At 35.2% G+C, this 24,361-nt stretch overlaps 1 protein-coding gene across 1 annotated transcript in view; it reads left to right on the forward strand.

Annotated features, from left to right (window-relative positions):
• Positions 1-23,426, forward strand: part of LOC110022873 (factor of DNA methylation 5-like) — a 32,708-nt gene extending 9,282 nt beyond the window's left edge. The window contains 11 exon segments of the mRNA XM_020722001.1: positions 1,935-2,024; positions 2,108-2,377; positions 2,462-2,668; positions 8,271-9,003; positions 13,158-13,339; positions 19,681-19,764; positions 22,175-22,264; positions 22,351-22,623; positions 22,698-22,800; positions 22,802-22,914; positions 23,008-23,426. Of these exon segments, the coding sequence (XP_020577660.1) occupies positions 1,941-2,024; positions 2,108-2,377; positions 2,462-2,668; positions 8,271-9,003; positions 13,158-13,339; positions 19,681-19,764; positions 22,175-22,264; positions 22,351-22,623; positions 22,698-22,800; positions 22,802-22,914; positions 23,008-23,226 (2,358 nt within the window). The 5' untranslated portion in view covers positions 1,935-1,940 and the 3' untranslated portion in view covers positions 23,227-23,426.
• The last annotated feature ends 935 nt before the right edge of the window (positions 23,427-24,361 follow it).

Here is a 24,361-nt window from a genome sequence, read left to right on the forward strand (position 1 = left end):
AATGCGAATTGCGGAGATCGGACACGTCGACTCTCCGAATTGCGAAGCTGGTGCGCGCAGGAGTGCGAATTGTGCAGAAGGTCAACCTAAGGCTCGGAAAGGTCCTATAGGAATCCATTTTAGGCTTCCTCATGTCGGTTTCATCCTTCTAAGTGTTAGAAGTCGATACCGCACACGCGAAACTCCAAAAGAGGACGGAAATAGGTTGAACTAAAACAAGGCGGGCACCACTTCTAAGGTTCTAAGATAGTCGCAGGAAGACCTCTAAGGCTAGATCCTAACTCCTACGAGGAATACTAGACCTCACGAAAATTGAGGTCAACATTAATCCCATACTATTTTGATTAGTAAATTAAAATACCATACGAATTATTTGTTCCATTATCATTCCTCGGTTGACCATGTCTAAAATTGTTTGGTATAATTTCCTACCCTTAAAGCAAATATTTAGACCCGGTAGATCGAGGAATGATAATGGAATAAGTGATGTGTAGGGTATTTTAATTTACTAATCTAAATAGTATGGAATTAATTATGTAAATTACCACTAATTTTGCTAGAATGCCAAATATATCTTATAAATTAAAGTGATTAAGAAAGAATTATTTAGTGTATTTATTTATCAAATAACGATTCACTATCAGAATCTGGTGGTTTGCTTCATAATTTTTTTTAATTCATTTGGTTGATTAATCTACATATTTTATTAGTATAATTTTTGCACTTATGTATGATTTGTCCACATTCACATCGTTGATAAAAGCAGCCGTTTGGAATTAACTCAACATAATGGAGAAATGTTCATGACTAAGATTGTGGACCTTTGCAAGGAAGTGTAGTCTTTAATCTTTATATCTAAAATGGGGTGAGGGACATGGTCAGCGATCGAGTGGATGACAATTTCATTGGAGGAAAGGAAAGCAATGTAACAGAGCATGGAGTGATACGCAAAGCTCCTCAAGAGGAGGAATGGGCCATGCAATCTATCATGCATTGAGTGACAAAAGTGTCTCTTAATATGGTGTTAATTAGGGGCTTGCTAAATGAAATAACTAATCTTTGGAGTTATTAACCTTCTCTTATTGGCTATTGTGTTGTTGTTTCAAGGAAGATTTTTTAATTTTATTGACTTGAGTTAGCGAACATGTCAACTCAATATATTAATTTTTCAAAGATAAAAGAACCATTGTCTTTTAAGAATAGTCTTCCCCTTTATTGTGCTGTTGCTAAGTAGGTTTGAATTGATTTGAACATTATGGAGATTGCTTTGTTAAACGGGCAAAAAAAAGTCTTTTTGGGCTATCCCATATGCATATTTAGGGGAGGTAAGTTGGCTACCTAAGATAGTTTGAAACATTTAGTGGTGGTAAGATTGAACATCGAGGCGGAATATGAATCCGTGATATGCTTTATATATATAATTATATAGGTTAAGAACCTCCTTAGAGAAATTATTTTTATATTGGGATAATTACATAAATAGCAATCAAAACTTATGTATTTACAGAATTAGCACTCATATTATATTTTTGAACTACCGAATTCATGTATTTACACATGCCATGATCAAATCACTAGAAATTTTATCAAGCAAAAAATATGAGTTGTGGGTTTGTTGTGAGTTTTGACAAAATATTAACAAGGATGCCACAGAGGTTTCTTTCCATTAGTATTGAGGTGGCAGATATGAATCGTCACAAAGAATGATTTTATGCTATATATTCAATTGTACTTTTAAATATATCTCTCAGCACTTACGTGCTTGTAGTTATATTATTGTGCTTTTGGTAGCTCCACTAGTGCAACTATTTTTTGATTTAACTGTTGTCATATTTGTGGTTATTTTAGTTAAGTTATGCTTTTGGGCTAACATCTATTGATTCAAAATTTTAATAAAAATCCATGATTGATACTGGCGCACATGTTATTATTAGAATACTATGGAGAACTGTAAGCTGGGATTGGCAACCATTAAGAAAGATAGAGCTGATGAAGGTTCTACAAAGCTTATGGAGGATCAAACGGTACCTAACTATACATAATGTTTTCAAACGATATTTTAATTTTCTCCTAAAAATTTAATCCTAGATGTCCAACCATGTCTTAGAGGGAAAAAGAGGTTGCTCTTGCTAGATTACTTCAGTTGGAGGGACTAGATCAAAAGCAAAAGTTGGAATTTGAAATTGCTCAGTTGAAAGATAAATTAAGAGTTATAGAGCATTATTTACATGGGGAAGAAGATATATACAAGTTTATAGACAAAATTCATAAAAAAGGTGAAGAAGAGAAGAAAGGTTTAGAAGAGTTACTTGACACTCTTTTGATGGACCTCAAGGCCAATCAGAAGCTCAGTGAAGTTCGTGCAGAACTAATTGAGGTAAGGGGCATTATTTCTCTTAAGTATTTTGTTTCTTATTCTTTTGCGCTATTTTGTTTATTTTTTTATTAATATTATTATTAGGGTCTCACAAAAATGTTGAAAGGTCGTGCCTTGATTGGAATTAAAAGAATAGATGATCTTCATATCAAGCCTTTTGAACTTGAATGCAAGAATTTTTCCTCTGAAAATGCCGACTCAAAAGCTTTAGAGTTGTGCTCTAGCTCAGATAAAATTTGCAATCCTTCATGGCGTCCTTCTAAAACCACTGAATGTGATGGACATTTTGAGGTATGGATTTAATTTTGGTATTTATATACCATATTGATGACATATTTGCCCATAAAAATGCTCTAGAGGGATCCAATCCCGTTCTTTGACTTGTTGACTTTCTGAGTAGTTCTAATTAACCCTTTTAGTTTTGATTGGCTATGGTGCAATGATGGTTGACCATGGTCTATTTCTGATGGGCCTTGGTATTCCCAATTCTCTCACTAGCTTCTCCTACCTCTCGGCTGCTAATCAGCATTAACGTATCCAAAATGATATGGCTAAGCAAACTAAGGCTTGATGACCATTGAACTTCTCTTTGGGTCAGTTAGCCATCAATTTATTCGGGACTCTATTCAAGCTTTATAAGACAAATTCAACCATAAAAAAGATTTAGACCCCAATCGATTACTTAGTTTAACTTATTATAACCCCATGTGATTTGGCCTAAAAGCCTAATTAATCTTGGGATGGCCAATTGGTCTTAACCTCCCGCTATTAACCAACAATCCACTCAATCAATTTGAGCATAATTGAATTAAATTTGGTGATATCCCATTGAGCCCAATTTGGTGATAATCTGATCCATTTTTGTTGAAGTTTTGGACCTATTGCTCTCCACATATTACAATAGTGAGGGCACAAATGAATAAGTCAATTATCTTACGTTTGGCTTTAAAAGTTGCTCCTCTTTCTACTTTGGAGCGAAGGGTCAAATGTTATGATGCCTAACTTGCTACAAGTTCCAATCTTCTCCCATCTCTAGAAGTATTATCACATAACTTGTTAATCATTGGTGATGTTTATGATTTATTATAGTTGTGCACAAAACTCATTATGTTACAATTTATTCACCTCTAAAAATGCTCTGGAAGGTTCTAATTCTATTCTTAACTTGGTTTATCCTTAAGCTGTTCTAATCAGCCCTTTTGGCTCTAATTGCTTATAGTGCAATCATGATTGGTCATAGTCTTACATGCAATGGACTAAAGCTTTCCTAATCGTCTGAAGTTGGCTTGTTTTTCTCTGGCTTCCAACTATTCTTAGTATCACTCCAGGCTAATGTGATTGAGCTAACCAAGTTTTCATCAACTTTGTTGAACTTATTTACAAGTTAATCAACTATCACTTTAAGTCTCTAGTTGAGTTCAGGAATTTAATTGAAACATAAAAAATGTTGAACACATAGTTATCCCTTTATGACCCACATGACTTGGGCGAAAGTTAATTAAGCAATTGACAACAGTTTAAGCTTAATTTCTCACTCAAATCTGACATTTGTTCTATAGATTTGAACTTAATTTACTCTAATTTGGTTATTTCCTTTTTATTGAACCCATTTTGTCCGTTAAATCTACATATGGTTTATTATTTTTAATAATATTTGATTAATAAGAATTAAATCTCCAAAATTGAGCAATCCCTATCAATTTGATGAGGTAATATTCCTAATACTTCAATTTGACTAATTATCTCATTTGAACTGAACTAGTTCACAGATCGTCATTTGAACTAATTATTGAGCTATTAGGACTCAATCTTCTAATTGATGTGCCCCCTAAATCACGACTAACCTTAATTGCTTGATGACTATCCAATTTCATATGCCAAAACATTTAACTTTAGCTGTGAGTTGGGACCGGCATTGGGATCAATTAGTTGGCTTATCCTACATGGTGTTACACTAATGATTTTTCAAGCATACTTTGAGTGCTTAATTTAAAGGAAGAAGTTATAATCAAATGTGAGTTAGTTAGATTCAACTGACTCATGATTAGTAATTGAGTATACCCAAGTTTCCTAAGGCCTAAATCACCTCATAGTTTGAGCTTGACCCTAATGTTAAATTGGTATGGTCAGTTTTAACAATTGCATATCATTCAAACTTGAGTTAGTTGTCTAACCTAACAAGCTTTGATTCCTAATAATTTAGTGAATATCAAATATCCTTAACGGTGCTACATTGCTAGCCCAATAATTCCTTTTAATAGGTTATCTACTTTTTATTGATGCTTGATAAGTTCGATGGTTTCAAAAATCAAATATGTCGTGGCCACTCACCTTTGGGCAAATAACAAACTCTGCATGTTTTTTCCTTGCCAAGAACTTTTTCGAAGGATGAGGTTGTTCTATTGTGCTCGTGGGAATCAATTATAGAGCCAAACAAGGTTATGGCATGCTCGTCTTATTCATGATTGCATGAACTTGGTGAGCGTCTCAAATGCTTATAAAAGTATCTTGGATGCCTTCAAAAAGGAGAAGAAACAAGATGATGTTCAAAGACTAAGGCATCTAATATATTGCCTCCTTCGTTGATGTGAGTTTTCCACTGAGAACCTTCCACATCCTCTGAGCACCATTCCTTAGCTTTTGAAAGAACCTTTGGCTTACAATGTCTATGGTAATCTTCTCAATTCTCATGACTAGTTCTAAGCATATATATCTTTCCATCTATTTCCCAGCCGACCATCTTCATAGACATGAAAGTTCGATCCGGGTATAGGATGACAGAAGAATGAGTAGATCTTAGAACCTCATTTTTCTGGCACATGGATTTTTTTTTTTTTGGTTAAGCTACCACTGAGAACTAAAAGACCCCCTCTAACCTTCACCATTTTCTCAGCATAGTATTAAGGGCATATTGATGTTCTATTGTTAAAGTCAATTTCACTTAGAATTTAATGGCAACTACTCAAGGGAGGATACCTGCATACAATGCTATATTACGCCCAATAAATACTGGTGATCAAAATAAATGAACTTTATAGCCTAAAGCAAATCCAAAGCATCTAGTTAGCTAAATAAATAATATGAGAAATTTGAATTACACTCGGTTTCTCCCCTAAATGCATTATTTTACTTCATCTCTTCTATTAATGACAGTGCATTCTTTCCTTACGTATCCCGTATTAAAGCCACCATAGGTTGGGATTATGGATTTTTATTGTTTGATTATGATTTGATGAAACTAGCTCATCCTCAGTTGTAGCCTTCTTTCTATTTTCTCTCGAAAATTATGATGAGGCTCCATCATGTTGCCCCTTCTCATAAAAGACACTATTATAAGGTGCCCCTTCTTATAAAAGATGCTCTATTATAAGGTTAATTTAACTATAATGTGTGTGTGTCTGTGTGAATTAAAACTAGTAGAATCTTCAGTGACTTGAATAACATAAAATCATTTTTTTTAAACCAATTTTTTAGAATTTAAAAAAAAAATGATAAACATTATTGTCATCTTTGGGCCAAGTTCAACAATATGGAACCTATGGTTTAACTAAGACGAGATCCAAGGTTTAACTAAGGCAATCAATGGATCTCTAGAAGCCCATGTGAAGTTTATTATTCCTAACATGCTTGAGCTTGGGTTATTTTTTCCTTAGTCTCGCTAAATTTACAAAATTATCTAAAAATCTTCAAATCAAAGTGAGTCCCTCCTTATAATTCAATGGAGAGATTGGAGCCTCAAGCTCGTTGTATGAAGATTCACATTCTAGCAAAATTGTTGATTTTTTTCATATTAAGTTTATCTAATATTCATCGAACATAAGGAAATCTCAAACTTGAGGGGGTCTTTCCTGGGTGCTACAAGATTATGAAATGTTCATGTACCCTTGGCTGAGTTTCTGCATGGTTCAAGTCACTGGCTTGACTCTTAATTTATTATATTCTTAAAATACTCTACGAGCATTAGAACATCTTGAAACTCAAACATGGGTTCCCTACATACAAACCAAGGTCAAGGGACAATCAAATTACTCAATATAGCTTTTTTAAAATTACTTGGCTATGTTGGACAGATATTTAAATAATTTGCATTCATACATAATTAAGCCAATCTAGTCGGTATCTCAGTAGAGCAACATTATGAGGAACACCCTCGCCTAACAGTCAGTCTTTCTTTTTTTTTTTTTTTTTGATGTTTGTGCTGGGAAGGGAGGGTGCTATTGAAGGCCTTAATGGCTTTATGTGATATGCCTGCCTATGCATTTTACCCTAGAGCTCAGAACCCTAGGATAAGCTACCTCAAAATAACTAACTCACATGCACACTGCCCTTATGGTTGCGTCAATAATCAAATCATGACTTATATGGTTTTCTAACATCCTAAAGCTATAAGCTTCTCTTTCATTTTTGGATTCGGAGCCTCACATTAGCAATCGCCACGTTAACTTTGTCTCTTTAATAATAGTTGTAATCTCTAGTCTAACTTTCTAGGCCTCTCTAATAATAAGTTGAGAAGCTTAAGTACTTTGTAGGGTCCCTTTATCCTCGTTGAAGTAACAACCTTATACTACTCTTTAGTTTAGATTGCTTTTTTGAATTAGCTGAACTTCATTCTAAAACTTGGGCTAACTCAAGATTCCCTAATCGAGGAAACTCGTTAATATACCAATATGCCTTTTATGATATAAATAATAACACCTCTATTGCGTGGTATTCACTCTCAAGAACTATATAAAGCGAAAATTTGATATGGATTATGGTCCCAAAAATTGGGTTTTAGCACGTTAGTCAAATCCATCTGTACTCCTTTCGACATTTCTCTTTTGGAACTTATCTATAATTTGATATTGATATGTTTAATTATCATATCATACCTCTAAGCTAGAGACAGTTATGCAGTTAGACCTACGATGGACATGCTTTGTGCCTTTGAGCTAATCTCAATATGAATTGATCCATCCTAATTGTTGATCTTACAGTAGTCGTGTATTAAAATATTGAACCATTATTAGTCATACTAGTCCGGTAGTAGCCTTAGCTTTAAAGGGTTATTAACATTCAGCATAGTCACTTCACTGGGAATATCTAACAGGAGGTAACTCATGGCTATTAATTAGACTCCTTACATGGGATGGATTTTTGGTAGATTGGGCCTACAAAGTCATTGCATGGTGATAGATTCATGAAATCTTGATTTGGTTGACTATTTATCCTTATCTACCTTCTCTTCTTTATAAACCTAAACTGTGTTCAACAATTCCAAGCTCAATTGATATCGTTAGTTGACAAAGTTCTCAGGCATCAGGCTTTTGATGTAATTAATCATGAAGTTTTTAGCTCTGGGAGATATAAACCTTCTCTTAGAATTGAAATAAAATATAAACAACTCATTTTTTTGTTTATGGTAATATTTGGGATTATATAAAATGCCGTGCATTCTATGTTCTTAAATTTCAAACGAGCCGCAAGAGGATCCTCCGAGGTTTTTTGTGCCTTCAAACTTTCATGAAAAAGAGAGAACATGAATATCATCTTTAAAAGCTTGATATAAAGAGTGTGCTTCTCCTTAAATGAGGCTCTCAATTTTTTTTTAAATTTTAAAATTTTTTTGATGCCAGTAGAAAGTATTTTGTATTTTAAATCTAAATATACTGAAAGAGCAAGCCATATTTATCCAATCTGTTGTAAATCTATTTCAATTTTGTTTTCTTATTGTGTACTCTTTTAGTTATTGAATATCTTCTTGCTTTATTTAAGAGTATTTTGAAAAAAACTTCCTCTCTTTACTTATCATAAGATTTGAATTATACTTAAAAAGAAAATGATATAGAATGACTATTATCTTTAATGTTTAACATATGGAGTGCATTATTTGAAAGTGGAGCTTTTTCAACAGCATTTTTGGTCCGAAGATCTCCCTCATCAGACAATTGGAAGAGGTTCCTCCACTTCTCAAAAGGCCAAGGAGAGGGCTGACCATCTCATCTTGTCTCAGTCCTTCCAAACTGATCTAGCTCTCACTGTTGAGCCCACAACTTCTTCACAGCCTATAGTGACTCCAACATCATCTAACTCTAATTCCAGCTCCGACGAGCTGTTTCTTTGGCCATGGGTGGGACTGCTTGTTAATTTGCCTATGGAAGATGAAGATGTTTTTCTCAAAGACCAATTTTCAGAATTTAATCCAATAAATGTCATTGCTTCCCCTGAGAGAGACCTTGTAACAAGGAAAGGTGAGGCTGTGATTTTGTTTAATATGGATTCGAAAGGGTTCAAAGATGCAATGGCATTTGAGAATCACTTTAAGTTGAAGCGAATGGGGAAGAACGAGTGGTATGACAAGAAAGGTTTGAACTTAATTGGGATTCATGGGTGGATTGCTCGTGATGATGATTATAAAACCGGCGGATTGTTTGCAAAGATTCTAAGGAAGCATGGGAAAATGAAGACAGTGGTGGATGTAATGGAGGAGGCAAAAGAGAATGTGATGACAGTGGCTTCACTTGTGAAGAAGATGAATGTTATGGATAAATATTTGCAGGAATTGAAGTTTTCGTATAATGAGACGGTCATATCTCTTGAAAACATGATGGATTCAAAAGCTAAGATTTCACACAAGTATAATGAAGGTGAATTAGTTTATTTTGTTTATTTTATATGAGTGAATCTTAGATGTGGTTTATTGTGTTGTTTTCAGATTTCATTCCAGCATAGCTATTACATGGATTACAAGAAATGAAAATTTTATGCTTTTGACAAGATGAGAGCTTTACAGTTTGTCAATTTTTTTAAATCCTGTATTTGAAGCGGCAATGTAGTAAGTGCATTTGCAATTTGAATGTTTTGATCTGTTAATTTATTATACTCTGTTATTTTTAGAAATTTTGCTTTGTTAATAAAGTTTACTATTTTGTTCTTTTTACTTTATTTTTAATATCAATATTGCATGTGTTCCTCATTAATGCTTATGCCTTGGATTTTTTATTTATTTATTTTGTTAAAAGTTATATTACGAAATAATTTATTCATGTTAGAAGTTATGAGGATTAGATTTATTTCATTGGATTGGATATATTTTCTTTCATATTTTAGATTTATTTTCTTAGATCGAATTTATTTCCTTTTCTATTCTAGGATTTCCTATTTTATACTGTTTCTATTATCCCTAAATAATTATTATGAATTGATTAATAGAGATATGGGTGTTATATCTTTCACTTCATGTTATTTCTTTATTCTTCTATTTCCTATTCAAGGATTCATGTAAGGGTATTTATATCTCTTTTGATATCAATAAAATTATTCTGTTGAATTATGAAAACCAACATGGTATCAAAGCCTTAAAACAAACCATAGAGTCTTCTATCGCCCGAAACTTTTTATTCCCTGCAGCCAGCAATCTTTGTCGTGTTGTTGGCTATTCCTCTGCCTACTCTTTTCAGTTTTTCCGCTGGAAACTTTCTCTCCCTGCAGGACCCGCCGCCAAAATTTCCTCCTGCAGCTTTCCTGCCGTCGGAATTCTCTTCTGCAGGCCCTAGACGTCGGATACTTCCTCTCCCCGCAGGCCTTAGCTGCCATAACTCCTTTCTGCTGGAACTAGTCGTCGAAACCTCCTATAGGCCACCTAGTGCTATTTTCTTTCCAGTCGCTCCTGTACTTGCAAGGTCCAGCGTTGGATTCACTGATGTCTCTCCCGTTGCTGCGAATTTCCAGGCTACTACAGGCTTCCGTGTTGTTTCCCCGCAGGTTTCTGTAGTTTTGTCATTTCTCTGCAACCTTTGCTTTAGTTGTCATAGCACAGATGATTAACCATCATCATCACGACTCTTTTTCTCATCCGCAGCAGCGGCGAACCCCACTGCTAGCTCTCATCATCGGATTGTTATCGTTGTAGATCTGTGCGAAGAAAGTGCCTACGTTGCGAATTGGGTTGTTCAGAACTACCTTCGACCTGGTGATGTCGTCATCCTCCTTCATGTTCGCTCCACTTCTGTTATCTTTGGTGCTAACTAGGGATCGATAGAACTCTGTTTTGGAGGCCACAAATGCCGCTGAAGAGGTTGACTCCGAGCAGTCGCAATAGTAACTTGAGGAAGATTTTGACGCCTTCACTATCAGCAAAGCAAAATTCCCGCACAACCCCTTGTAGAGTCTCATATCCCCTTCAAGATACACATTATAAAGGATCATAACATGAAGGAGAGGCTCTGCCTTGAGGTAGAGAGGCTTGGGCTTAGTGTTGTTATTATGAACAACAAGGGATTTGGGGCATCTAAGAGGAGCATCAAAGGGATTTTTTGGAGCATCAGTGATTATTGTGTTCACCACTGTGTTTGCCCTGTGGTAGTAGTGTGGTACCCTGATGAAGCTGCTGGAGGCCTGACTGAAGATGCGATCACTTCCAACAATATAACTGTCATTGTTATTATCAAGGCTCTAGGCCAAACTCTCTGTGTTTTTTCCTGCTGCAGGCTCTCCTTCAGAACCTTTTTTTTGCCACAGACCTACCTTCGGAGCTTTTTCCTATAGCTGGCCCTCCTTCGGAGCTTTTTCCTTCCACAGGTCTACCTTTGAAGCATTTTCCTGTAGCAGGCCCTCCTTCGGAGCTTTTCCTTACAGCAGACCCTCTTTCATAGTTTTTCTCTGCTACTGCACTCCTCCGGAGTCTTTCCTTACAACAGACCTTCCTCCAGAGCTTTTCCTTACAACAGGCCCTCCAGAGTTTTTTTTTCCTGTAGCAGGCCCTCCTTTGGATTTTTTTTTTCAGACAGGCCTTTATCATGAGTTTTTTTTCCTGTGATAGGCCCTCCTTTGGAGCCTTCTCTTGCAGCAGACCCTTCTCCGGAGTTTTTTCCTGTTACAAGCCATTTCTCAGGCCATACCTGTAAGCCATACCCTGTAGCTCTCTCTCTACAAATATTCTTCTTTTTAACATGCAGACCATAACCTGCAACTTTTCCTGCAAGTGTTCTCTCTTTTTTTTTTTTTGTGCAGGTCATACCCTGCAACATATCCCTGCAACATATCCTGCAGGTGTTCTTCCTTTTTACTTGCAGGACCATACCTTACAGTTTTTCGTGCAGGTGTTCTTCTTTTTTATCTGCAGGTCATACCCTGCAACTTTTCCTGTAGATGTTTTTCCTTTTCATTGCAGCCATACACTGCAGCTTTCCCTGTAGGTTGTCTAATTTCTTGCAAACTTCCTTGTTGTATTACCTATAGAAGCCTTCTGCTTACTTATAGACACTGCAAAAACTGCAGTCAAAGACAACCGTAATCAACTAGAGGCCATTTTTTTTTGTAGATTGTCTACTCCCTTGCAAACTCCCCTGCAACATTATTTATAATCCCATGTCATATGCTTGACTATATTTAAATGAGGATAGTTATCTAGATAAACATCATTGAAATTTATCATCAATGTATTATCCTTGGCAACTTAGAATGAGGATGGCTTCGAGATGAAAATACACGGTCATCAATATACTTTAGCACATGTTCAAGGGCCTACCTGGACCTTTGGTCTTTGGTTAGCTTTGGGTGGTGCAAATGCTCTTGGTTCAATTCATCAAAATTTAGCCTCCAACCCAATGTACTAAACTGAACGAATTAAACATTAGAATTGCTATATTACCTTTCTTTTAGAATTGTGCTAAAACACTTAAAGACTAGAAGAACCCACTTGAATCAATTGATGTAGTTCGGCTCTTAAAATTCATGATTTAGATTCCTTTTTCTGAATGAATTCTGCCAAAAACACTGCTAGATTTTCCTTATAGATGTTTAGGTAACTATAATAAACTTGGCCCTAACTCGCATTTTACCTGAACTAGATTTCACTACTTTAGCTCTCTTTCTACTTTTCAGCCTTTTTGCACTGCTCTCTAGTGCCCATTGTTCTGTTTGCAATTGCAATTTCTTTCACCGACGGCATTATCTTTTTATAGTGATTTCCCCTTCATATTATTCTTCTCTGTTGCCTTCACATAACTGCTAACTCACATTTGCTGCCCGTTTGCTTCACCTTCATGGCCCCTAACACTTTTGTAATTTGCTTCACCTTCATGACCACCTAACACTTTTGTAATTTCCCACCACTTTCACATTCTCCCTCTCTATTGTTTCCACCTATGAGCATGATGAAAGGCTGACAATTGAACTCGAGGGCTGCCTAAATATTCTAGCTGACCTACCTGGTGTTTTAGTTTGGATGGGGTTAAAAGTAGGGACCATCATGGCTAGATTTATCCTTCCATTTATTTGGAACCAGTTTGAATAAACCCATACTCTTATGCATATTGGCTTGAAAAAAAAAAAATAGCATACTCTAGTTTGGTCAAGATGATTGTTCTTATCATTGTTGAATGGATGCATGCTTTTGGGCAAGAGAAGCGACTCGATTATTGTTCTTCATTATTTCTGTAAGAACACTATAATATGAGCTCCATTTCTGCTTTGAACCCTTTACAATAGTTTCTTTGGTATATGATTGTCTACATGGTTACTATTTCTTGACAAAACTACAATGTATGAAAGATCTAGAATTTTTTGTTATTGAATCTATTCTTGTTGTTGATGTTGTAAGATGATGATGATTAATAAAAATGATAATCATCTTTCATGTTGTGAATTCTATGAATCATCTTAGTATTGATAACTCCATTTTGCTCTCAGTATTTCTTGTTAATATGAGAATACTCGTACCAACTTAATTAAAAGGATATTCTATTGTATTGATCATTTTCATACATAATGTGTTCTTATTTTTGCGTGGTTTTGTCAGAAATGCATAATGTTAAGCAGAAAGGGCGTGAGAATGCACGGAGGAATTTGTTGGAGAATGACAAGTTAAAGTTAGAGTTGGGTGCAAAGAAGAATAAGATCGAACAATGTTGTAGAGAACTTAAAAATTACGAGATTAAAATTGAGGGTGTGAAGAGGAACTTGGACGTTGAGAAGGATAAGGTAATTTATGAGAAGAATGTGAGGGATTTATATTGCAATTGATGATGATATAATGCTATATAAAAAATTTTGGCGCACTTTTAGCATTATTGTTTATATACATCAAATTTTATTAATGTACTTTTGATGACTATGCTTGAGCTCTTTTTTTTTTTTTTTTTTTTCGGCAAAACTGTTGTAATTTTATAGTTAGAATATTAGATTAAAACTTGTTTTTTCTTGAAGTGTAATATTTAGAAAATAAAGGAAAGAAAGCCCTGGAAGATGAGAGTAATATCTGCCTTTAAACAAAGAGCATCCTCCTCGTACTATATTCATTGATGCATAGTTGAATGTTGGAATGAAAATTACTAGGTTTTTTCTTATTTTGATTTCTTGAAAGGAGACAAATTTAGTGTAGAAGGATAACCAAAAAAGTAATTAAGTGAAATAGATTGATAAGATGAGATGATCAGATACTTTAATAGGAGGGAGACTCATGTAGTGAGGAAGAAAGCACACAGAGCCCCTGAAGGGTAGATAGTTACTATAGGGGAAACCTAGCTATAAGATTTGTTTAGTTGTTGTTGTTCAAATTAAATGATAATGGGCCTTATTTTTGGAAAATAGGCCTTGTTGAAAATTTATAAATTTACCTTTGAACAATTAAATTATCAAGCATATCTTAATTGATATTTAACACAACAATAATCATGTTTTAACAAACAACTACAAACACAGTCCACTCATGATCAGGGACTACCATAGATATGAGCCATAATTTTGAAAGTTGAGACATTGAAGGATGGATAGAAAGTCTTCAATAGCATTAAATAGCTAGCAAAACTTATTTGGGAAGAAGAAGATGAATTGATAGTCCATCCCTGAGAAGAGCTATTGAGTGAGAATTCCACTCAGAATGCCTTTATTGGAGAGTTTCTTAATGCTTACTTTGATGATATTTTTATTGATAGCACGACTTTAAATTTGTTTTATAATACTTCTTACAATATTTAATATTTAAAGTTTTACAAGTTGAATAATTTTTTACTAATTTGAATATATATATGTGTGTGTGTGTGTGTGTGTGTGTGTGTGTGTGTGTGTGTGTGTGTGTGTGTGTGTGTGTGTGTGTGTGTGTGTGTGTGTGTGTGTGTGTGTGTGTGTGTGTGTGTGTGTGTGTGTGTGTGTGTGTGTGTGTGTGTGTGTGTGTGTGTGTGTGTGTGTGTGTGTGTGTGTGTGCGTTTGAGCGGGCGGAGGACATCAAGAAACCTGGTAGGAAGATTGGAAGTCTGCCATCTTTTTTACAGAAATTGAAGATATTCAACTTGCTTCCTTCTGTCGACTGAATTTGGTCGAAAAATTTTTGTATCATCATCCCAAAATAAACTTGATTCGCAATGAATTTGAGCTTATGCACCTTGTTGGAGATTAGAAAATTGGACTGTTAGATGAAAAACACATTCTTATACAACTAAATAATGAAGAAGATTATACGTGATTATTTGCTAGAAGGATAATCTTGATTGATAACAGAGAAATGGAGATTCTGAAATGGTCTGTGGATTTGACCCACAGACGAAACCATCAATTATTCCGGTTTGGATTCGCCTCTCGTCTGAAATTTTATTATTTTACTCAAAAAGTATTGTACTCTATTGCCTCAGCTTATATTAAGTCACTCAAAACGGGCATTCCTACTTTTAATATTTTCCGTCCATCTAAAGCAAGAGTACTTGTTGAAAGAGACATTATTTCATCTGCTTCTAAGAAAATTTCGTTCGGCACACAACACCATGGATATTGGCAAAAGATAATGATTGAGTCTTTTCTTTCGTATTGTTTGAACTGTCGTATGCTTGACTACTCCAGTTCTCAATGTCACTATTTACACCCCCACCTCAGACCAAAAAACACAATGCTCCGCCAGAGGCCGTGAATTCATCTCCTCTTAATCAGCTCCAAGTTATTGACATTATTGATCATCAAAAAGAAACCCTTAAAGACGTCACTATTTTTACAGGCAATATGACAACCATTCAGTCCCCACACAATGTTGTAGCTCCCCTGCCTTTGGAACCTCCTATCGTGGGGGAGGGGGAGATTTTTCAGACCCTACTTGCCCTATAACCTATCACTAATATTACAGGTAGCAATATTTCTACTGCTTCGCTACCGCCTCATCAGGTCTGCAAAGGTTATGAGTTTAAGGAGCCTACATCAGATACTGCTCCACCTTGGATAAATGAGATGTAGATTTTCCAAATGTATTGACCCCTTCTGGAGTTGCACCGAAGGAAGGTCCAACATGTTAGAAATGAGGTCATTGTGTTTCATGTCGAGAACATTACATAGAGTTATTCAGAGGTTACTTTTAGGTCAACATGGGATGCCTCGTCAGATGTCTTAATTAAAGAGGTGAATCCCAGCTTTGTAGCGGCCCCAAGGAGTTTGATGGGGACAAAAATTCTGCAATGGGATCCAGGTCTTATCTATGGGGAAGAGGTCTCTCCTGAAAAGCCAGTGAGAGTTATGCAACCTGCCATAGATTTCAACCTAGAGTGAATTTCTCCTCGCATATCAGTCTATCAGTTGCACCCAGCTGAGTACGAGGAATGGAAGAAGCATGTTACAACTGGGATGACGTGATACTTGATTCTTGAGAATACTCGTCTAGTTACAATTTCAGGTCAAGTTGTGCCAAAGGTGGACGGATATCTCTTATATCATAATGTGCTTTGGAACAACAATGTCTACTTGTACGACGTACCAGAGGACTCGACGGCGTGCCACTAGGAGTCAAAAGCTTCAACGAATGAGGTTGAAGCTCCCCCAATCCCGAGAGAATGACATGGGGGTTTTCCTCCAAAAGTTGAACCAGTTTGTCCCGAACCGGTTTACTTGAGAGAAGGGGCTGAACCGACCCCTCCTCTCCTCTTTTCATTAAGCAGAAAATTCCCGCCTTCTTATTTTCATTTCCCGCACATCCCACTTCCATTTATGTGTGCTTTAAGGTATTAGGAAAACAATTTATGTTATTTCTGATTTCAGATTTATGAGAACAGTCGTCGACTTACCTGTTTCCCCTTGAGGGTTGAATCTGACGGTTAGAGTGTTGCTCTGGCTGTATCCCTCTCCCCGGTGGTGATTTATCTTCCTTGATGTTCACCTGCATCTCCTCTCCTTGACACCTGCAGGTTTCCCCCAGCTTCCCTGTCCCTGTCATCCTTCACCCCCCTCCCCCCTGCAACCCCTATTTCCACCTTTTTCTTCTGTTCCCCGGTAGGTGGCCCTCCCGTTTCCTGCAGTAGGTCCCAACCGTAGGTTTGCTTCTAACCCCCATCCACTATATAGGCCAACCTGCAATTCCACCTCCACTACGAAACCCCTCTTCCTGCACCCAGTCAATCACGTAACCCCTGCCATCCTGTGTTTGCTGGAATCCCAACCCGTTAGGCCCAATCCTCCCCCAAACCAACAGTTGTCCTTCCAAGTCCCTACCCGACTTCTATTAGCCTTATGGCCAGGCCAGGACAATCCGCAGACTGCAATCCAACCTATGTCCAGCAATCTTGCCCTAAAGCCCACCCCTTGGTCATCGCCTCGAGGGTGTTATTTGTGTTTGCTGTCGTTTATTTCCTGTTTTTACGAGTCTTTATTGTAACCTTTTGAATTTCAGCTATAATATTATTATTCCTGTGGTGGTTGGGGTTTTCCTCCATTATCATTTTAAAAAATAAATATATAATTAATAATTAATCTAAAAATATTATTATTATAATAATATATTAATATTAAATATAAATTAAATAAATTATAGTTAATTAAACTTATCTAAATAATATATCATATATGATATGGGTTATCATCTAGCTTAATATCAAGTATATAACAGGTTATTTGTTGACTGTTGTGAACACAAATGAACAAATTCGACTATTTTCATGTTTAGCTCATTTAAGCTTGAAGTTTTTAAAAATTGTTCCGGTTTGTTTATTTACTAATTTGAACAAACATGATCGAGTCTTAATCGAGACAAAAGTTTTTATGAAGTGCTTTGGTTCATTTATAGCCCTACTAATGAAGTTTAATAATATCTAAATTCTCAAATGAAGATGGTGCATAGAAATGATCAGTGAGTTGAGTTTCTACAAGAATATTCTTATATCCTTTAAACATTTTATTAGACCTAAAAATAAACCCTGTAGATGATTTACGCAGATTTTTTGTCTCTTCATGCAATGCAGGTTAAGTGATTGATTTTGATGATATAAAAAGATGAGTATAGTGCTTATAAATATTTCAATAAAACTTATTAAGAGTTTAATAATAATTTAGTTTTGCTTAGCAATAGTTAGGTGATTAAAGATAGCTTATTTATTTAAAGTACTCGTGTTTGTGACTCATCAATAAGAGGTTTTCTGATTTTAGTATTTTATGGTAGGGTTTTGCAACTGGGAGAGATAATGCCATTGTAATGTTGAGGATAAGTATTTTTTTGCCTAGTCTAGGAAGAGTATAAAATTTGGTTGCGTACAATTCTATTAATTTCATAATGCTAAAGGACGTTAATATGAACTTTATGTTAGGCATACCACAACATTTAAAAGCATGATTTATAATTTGTATTGGTAAATCATTTTTCAAAAATAACACATTTAATAGCTAGTCATAAAATTGTTGATGTGTTTTACATTGCTATGTATATTTTAATGAGGTGGTTAAATTATGTGGTTTACCTAAAACAATTGTCTTTTGAGTTTCTTTTGGAAATCTCTTTGGAAAGAAATGGGAGCCTACTTATTTAAATTTCAGTAAATTACTTGGTTATCCACAAATTGGTGGACAAATTAACGTTGATAATGAAAGCTTGAGAAATCTATTTTATTATCTAATAGAAAGCCATACATCTAGGTAGGATTGGATATTGTTTATGGTTGAGTTTGTATTCAAATCATCTATTGATAAGTCTAGTGACATGAGTTCATCTGAAATTTTCACCAGATATCAATATTATAGTCGTTGCTAACCTTCTAATAGAATTTGGGCCTTAGCATAATCATTCGTGCAACATATATATGATTTGTATGAGGATATTCAAAAAAAAAACATCGCTATAATTAAATTTTTTTTCTTGATGTGAACATGAAATGTGAGGAATTTAAGTTTGGTGCTAAGATAATGGTGCATATAAATGTAGAAAGGCTTACAACTACAATCTTTTATTAATTAAATGTTCAGGAGATGGTTGTTTAAAATTTTGAAAGGCATTATGAATAATAACCTCAATTTGGAAATTCTAGAAAAAATTAATATGAAGTTTTGAATGCGTCTAATTTGTCCTTATTTTATTTGCTTACTTTCAATGACTTAGATTTTACCCTCTTTCCATCTCTCCTTGTGAGATCCATCCAATCTTCCACCAAATACTTTTTATAGTTTTTTTCTTGAAGCTATCCTAGATTATGAAATTTTTTCTATTGTTGATGGTGGAATCTTGATTTATCTTTTCGCGCTACTTGTAAGAGTGACCTGATTGTGATGGTTCATGGATTACTTTATAACATGTATAAAGTCTATGTCCTGATTTACTTTATGAATATCTGCTATTATATTTATTTGAGCTGAATTTGTCTAAACTTGATAAATATGATGGAAATCTGTACAACACACAATGTTTTGTTCATTTTATATCTATTTCATTTGTTGGTTTATTTATTTTGTTTTTTATGTAATTAGAATATGCCTTTGATGATGACTGAGAAAGGTTATATATTATTTTTTATTTTAAATTTGGTTTTCATTGTTTGCTATACAGTTCAATCTTTATTCATTTTAGATTATTTTCCAAAATTTGTTAGAATGGGGCTTTTTTGTCTTGGAGAAGCGGTTTGGACCGGTGGGAGTTGATTTATTTCTAGTTTGGATTTATCTATTAACTTGATTTTCATTATATTTGGACGATGGATATTGAACTTATTGTGGAGAGAGGTGGTGGTTGTGCTTGATTTATGGAGGGGATCTTTTATTTATTTATATTTGGATTTGTTCGATGAAATTTATGTTGTATTGCTTTTGAGGTATTTCTCTGGATGGGACTTAGTTTATTTTAGAAGGATATCCACCAACATTTGTCTGCAGGGCGGCTTGTTTGATTTTTGTTTTTTTGTTTATGAAAATTTGTAATCATAGTTTTGAAATTTGTATATTGTTTAGATTAATTCATACTTAAATTGAATTTTATCTTTTCTCAATCTTATTTACTAACATAAGGTATCTAGAGTTTATAAATTGTTTTCCTAGACATGTCATCGACAACTTCTATTTGGATAAAATTTATTTTTTAAACTTGAATCTTGTTAGTGCATGTTGGCTCTGTGATTTATTCAACTTTTGTGCAAGTACAGCTACTTGATTTCGTGGAAGCATCTTTGTACTTGTATGAGGTAGTTTCTTTGTTATTTTTGTTCCTTTTTTTTTTCGTCTTTCTTGGTTAATATCGACTTTTTGGTTCTCTTGATTTGATCTAAAAGTGATGTGTTAACAATCTAATCTGTGGAGATTAATTTCAATTTGCTCGATTTTGTGTTTTAAATTTTTTTGCTAGTTTTTAAATTATTTGACCAATATATTATCAGTTTGTTTTAAAGAGGAGAATTTCTTATTTGCAATTAGAGAAAGAAAGCCGTTGAACTAATTAATGGCTTGTGATTGTTAGTGTTGTAAACGAACAGAGCAGAGCAAGTAGAAGGCTGTGTTCGAGATTGAGTTAATTTACCAAAAATTTGTTTGAGCTTGGCTCGAGCTATACTTAAGCTGCTATATTGCTGTTTAGGATTAATTTGTTTAAATCCATACTTGTCTTAGCTTGACACTAGCTTGGTTCATTTTTGTGATTTTTGAGCTTTAGAAGAATAGCTTACTTAGCAAGTTAAATGAGCATTATTGAGTCGTTCTTATGGCGCTTAAAAATGGCATGTTAATTTAATTCTCATCCAACAAAATCCCACCAACTAAAACCTTAGTAGCATTCATCACAATCATTTGCATACCCCCACATGAGTTATAAACTCATGCAACAAAGCTCAGCATTATAATTTAGATAATACTAAGTTCAATGTTCAAATGATGTGGGACTAAATAGCTATAAAGGTATAATCGGGTAGTAAATTTATTCGTAAGCTTGAAAAGATCATTTCTATAAACGAATCGTGCATCTTAATGAGCTTGTTCAAAAATGATATTGGAGTTAACCGAAACCAGAATAGAAAATCAAATATTAGTACTTAAAGTAACTAAGTTCATACAATCAACACACTTGAAAGGAAAAATTTAACAATACGGCACCCGGAAATCAAATCAGAAATATCAACAGACGCATGACACAAATAATTAAATTAGGGTAGGATCTCAAAGTGGCGGTGGTGATTGGCGAGGGCTTGTCCCTCCGACGAGGTTTCAAGGAGTGGGTGAAGGCTAGAAGGCGAGGCGACTACAAAGTGTGTGACGAAAACAACGAAGTGTGGGAGTTGCGGCAAGGGCAGCAAGCTGGAAGGAGAGGAATGGATGGCTGGGTGGCTGGAACAGCTGAAAAACAGCAAGAAATGGCTGTTTCCGGGTGGTTGCGGTAAGGAGGAATATCGGCATAAGTGGCGGGGGATGCGGGGAACTGCAGGACAGCATGAGGACGGTTGTCCGGGGTGGCAGCAGCGAGGACAGATGGCTGGATTGGAGAAAGTGTAAGGAAAACAGTAAAGTATGGCTGTTTGGGGGGAGGCTGCAGCAATGGAAATCGGTCGGGAGCGATGTGGGGAGGATGTGGAAAGAGATAGGTGATATAAACACCACCTCGGGAGAGAGATACAACCGGAACATCACCCCACCCAAACTCTCAGTTATAGGCCTCAAAGAGAGAAACGAACGTCAGCGGCTATTCTGACAGAAATCTGAGCCAAAACTCAATTTCAAACCCTAATACAACACATATATAGGAAATGACTAAAAAGGAATGAAAGATAATTGGAAATAAAACATAAGAAAGAAAAATAGGACTGTTTTGGCCCGTCTCCTGCGATTGTGACATCCCATGGTACTGTAACAGTTACAATACCGCGTCGACGATAAGCTTCTACGTCAATAAGATTCTTAATCATGCTTGTTCACGAGCTCCTTAATGCTCTTTAAATGATATGATTTGTTCTGAAAAATGAATCAATTAACTAGTTGCTCCAGTTAATTCATCAATTAAGTATTTATGAAATGGATCAAACTCGTTTGATCATTAATCAAATGATCATGAATGAGCTCTAATCAAGCCGAGCCATGTTTGTAGAACATTTAGTTCATTTGCAGCCTTAAGATTTGTGGACCATCTCTTCTTTTTTATGTATAGATTATATCATATTTATTGTATTAGAAAACCCTAACTTGAGTTATTCTACATAAAAATAGGCCTTATAAAAATTCAAATTCACACGCGAATACATAAAAATAACAATATAATCCTAACAGATATTTAGCGCAATAGTTGACTTAAATGCTAACAATGACGGACACAAAATTGGCTAATAACTAGAAGCAAATATATTTGCGTTGTACGATTCATTTTCCATATTGTTCCAAAAAGATTCACAAGTTTCTAACTGAAAGTAAAAAATATGTGATTAGTTTTGACTATTCAAAATATTTTTTTTCCCCTAGAACTTTTAAAGCATTTTTTTGAAAGGATAAAACCAAAATTTTTACATGGTTTTCATATAATTCAGCTGACCTTCATGTGCCCTTGCAGCTATTGATTTAAAGGTCTGATGCAATTCCTTTTGATGCTGATTGATACTGATATACATGTATTTTTAGGCTGCGCTGGTTGACAGTTACCTTGCATTGGCGCACATTGAAAAAAAGAGTTATGATGAAAAGGTCAAGGAACATATGGAAGAACACAAGGTAATCTAACAATGCATAACTCGTTTTTGTTCATGTTTGATTTTCTTCCCAAAAAATATGATTCACGATAACCCTTTGTGACGTAGAGAGAAATGGAAGTTGCTCTTACAAGAGTGCGCCAGCTAGAAATGGAGCTGGATCAAAAACAAAAAATGGAGCTTGAAATTACTCATCTGAAAGGTAAGTTGAAAGTAATGGAGCATTTGCAAGGGGAAGAAGATATAGACAACAAAATAGCAGAGTATCATAACAAATTGGAACAAGAAAAGGAGCATTTAGAAGAGTTGCACAACACTCTTTTTTTGAAGGAACGTGAGGCCAATCAGGAGCTCAATGAAGCTCGTGCAGAATTGATCCAGGTAATCTTCTTCCGTCGTCTTTTAAGCATTCTGGTTCCAATTCATCCTTGTTGACATTTTGATTTTAATCATAGAATTTTGAGGGGCTTACAAAATTTTTGCAAGTTCCCTTTTTTATTGGAATAAAGAGAATGGGTGATCTGGATATCAAGCCTTTTGAAAGCGCATGCAAGAAGAAGTTTCCTGCAGGCCAGTGTGAAAACTTCCGTGTTGTGTTCTAGTTGGGATGCGCAAATTCGTGATCCATTATGGCATCCTTTCAAATTCATCAAACGCGATGGTGTTAATGAGGTATTGATTTAAAGCTGATGTTTAGTTTTCATTTCAGATTTCAGGATTATTACTTCAAGCTCATCATTTTGCTCCCAAATTTGGTTGACGCAGGAAGTAATTGATCAAGATGATCCAAAACTGAAGAGCCTGTGGACCAACTTTGGGGATGATGTGTACAATGCTGTAAAGAAAGCTTTGCTGGAGATAAATGAGTATAATCCCAGCGGTAGATATCCTGTCGCCGAGCTATGGAACCGGAAGGAGGACCGAAAGGTTGAGATGAAGGAGGCCATCCATTACTTCATCAAACAATACAAAACTCGAAGGTGAAGAAAAGTTTTTTATTTATTCTTTTTCTTGTTATGGACTTGTTGGCACAGTCCCATGGTTCAATATATCTAATGGGCCATTCTATTACTGCTCTTATGTTGTGTTCTATGTTGGAGGAAGGCTTAGAATGTTTTCACTTTGCCCATTATTTATACAATTCTAAGCTGTAACTTTCTGCTTTCATTTTAAATTTAAAGATGTATTTTTCATGTTCTGTGTCCGCTTGGTTTCGATAAGGGTTGTGGTCGGTTCTTGCATATTTTAGATTTGAGATTATTATCCGTCAATATATATATATATATATATTATGCAAGTTTTATTATTAGTTTTTTCTTGTTATTTAAGTGTATTTTAAAAATTTGCCAGTCCTACCAAATTTTGAGTGATATTCTTGTTCTATTATTTGAAAATCTATCATTATCATTAATTTTAATTGTTTGTGAAGATTGCTTGTGTTGATGGTTGAAGCTTTTTGAGCTATATGTCACCTCCCAAAAGAGCCCTTAAGAGAGGTGGGCAGCCCAGGATTTAAATACTGTTTTTCGGCCCTACACCTAGCCGATGTGGGATTATTTGTCCGTGACATTCTCCTCCACCCAATCACGTGACGCCCTCGTCACTGATTGGTTCTACCGAGAGTCCAACTGGACCATGAAAAGTCCACACACCTGACAGACAGTAATCTACTCTGATACCACTTGTCACCTCCCAAAAGAGCTCTTTTGGGAGATGACATATAGTAGTGATGCGTGACTGTGTTTTGATAAGGCCATGTTGTTGTACAGGCTACGGAAATTGCAATTATTTGGTACGATGTTTAGTTAAGCCTTTCAAAACTCGTGAATCAGCTGATTTAAAAGATTTATTGTAAATTATGTTTAAAAAATTCTGAAGCTGTAAATTTCTCTTTTTTAGTTAATTTTAGCGTTTTGACTTCCTATATTTTTCACTTGTTATTATAAGAGTTGTTTGAATCACTTGTTTTATATTAACTTAACATGAATTGTAGAATAAATTTGAATTCAATTCATTAATTAAGCACTTCTCTTGATTGGTAGACAGTTGACATCATATCAGTTAAAATTAAATCAACAAAAATAATTAGAAAAAAAAAACATAAAATGAAAATAAAAAA

The sequence above is a fragment of the Phalaenopsis equestris genome, unplaced genomic scaffold (genome assembly GCF_001263595.1).
Source record: "Phalaenopsis equestris unplaced genomic scaffold, ASM126359v1 Scaffold000203, whole genome shotgun sequence".
Taxonomy (NCBI): Eukaryota; Viridiplantae; Streptophyta; class Magnoliopsida; order Asparagales; family Orchidaceae; genus Phalaenopsis; species Phalaenopsis equestris.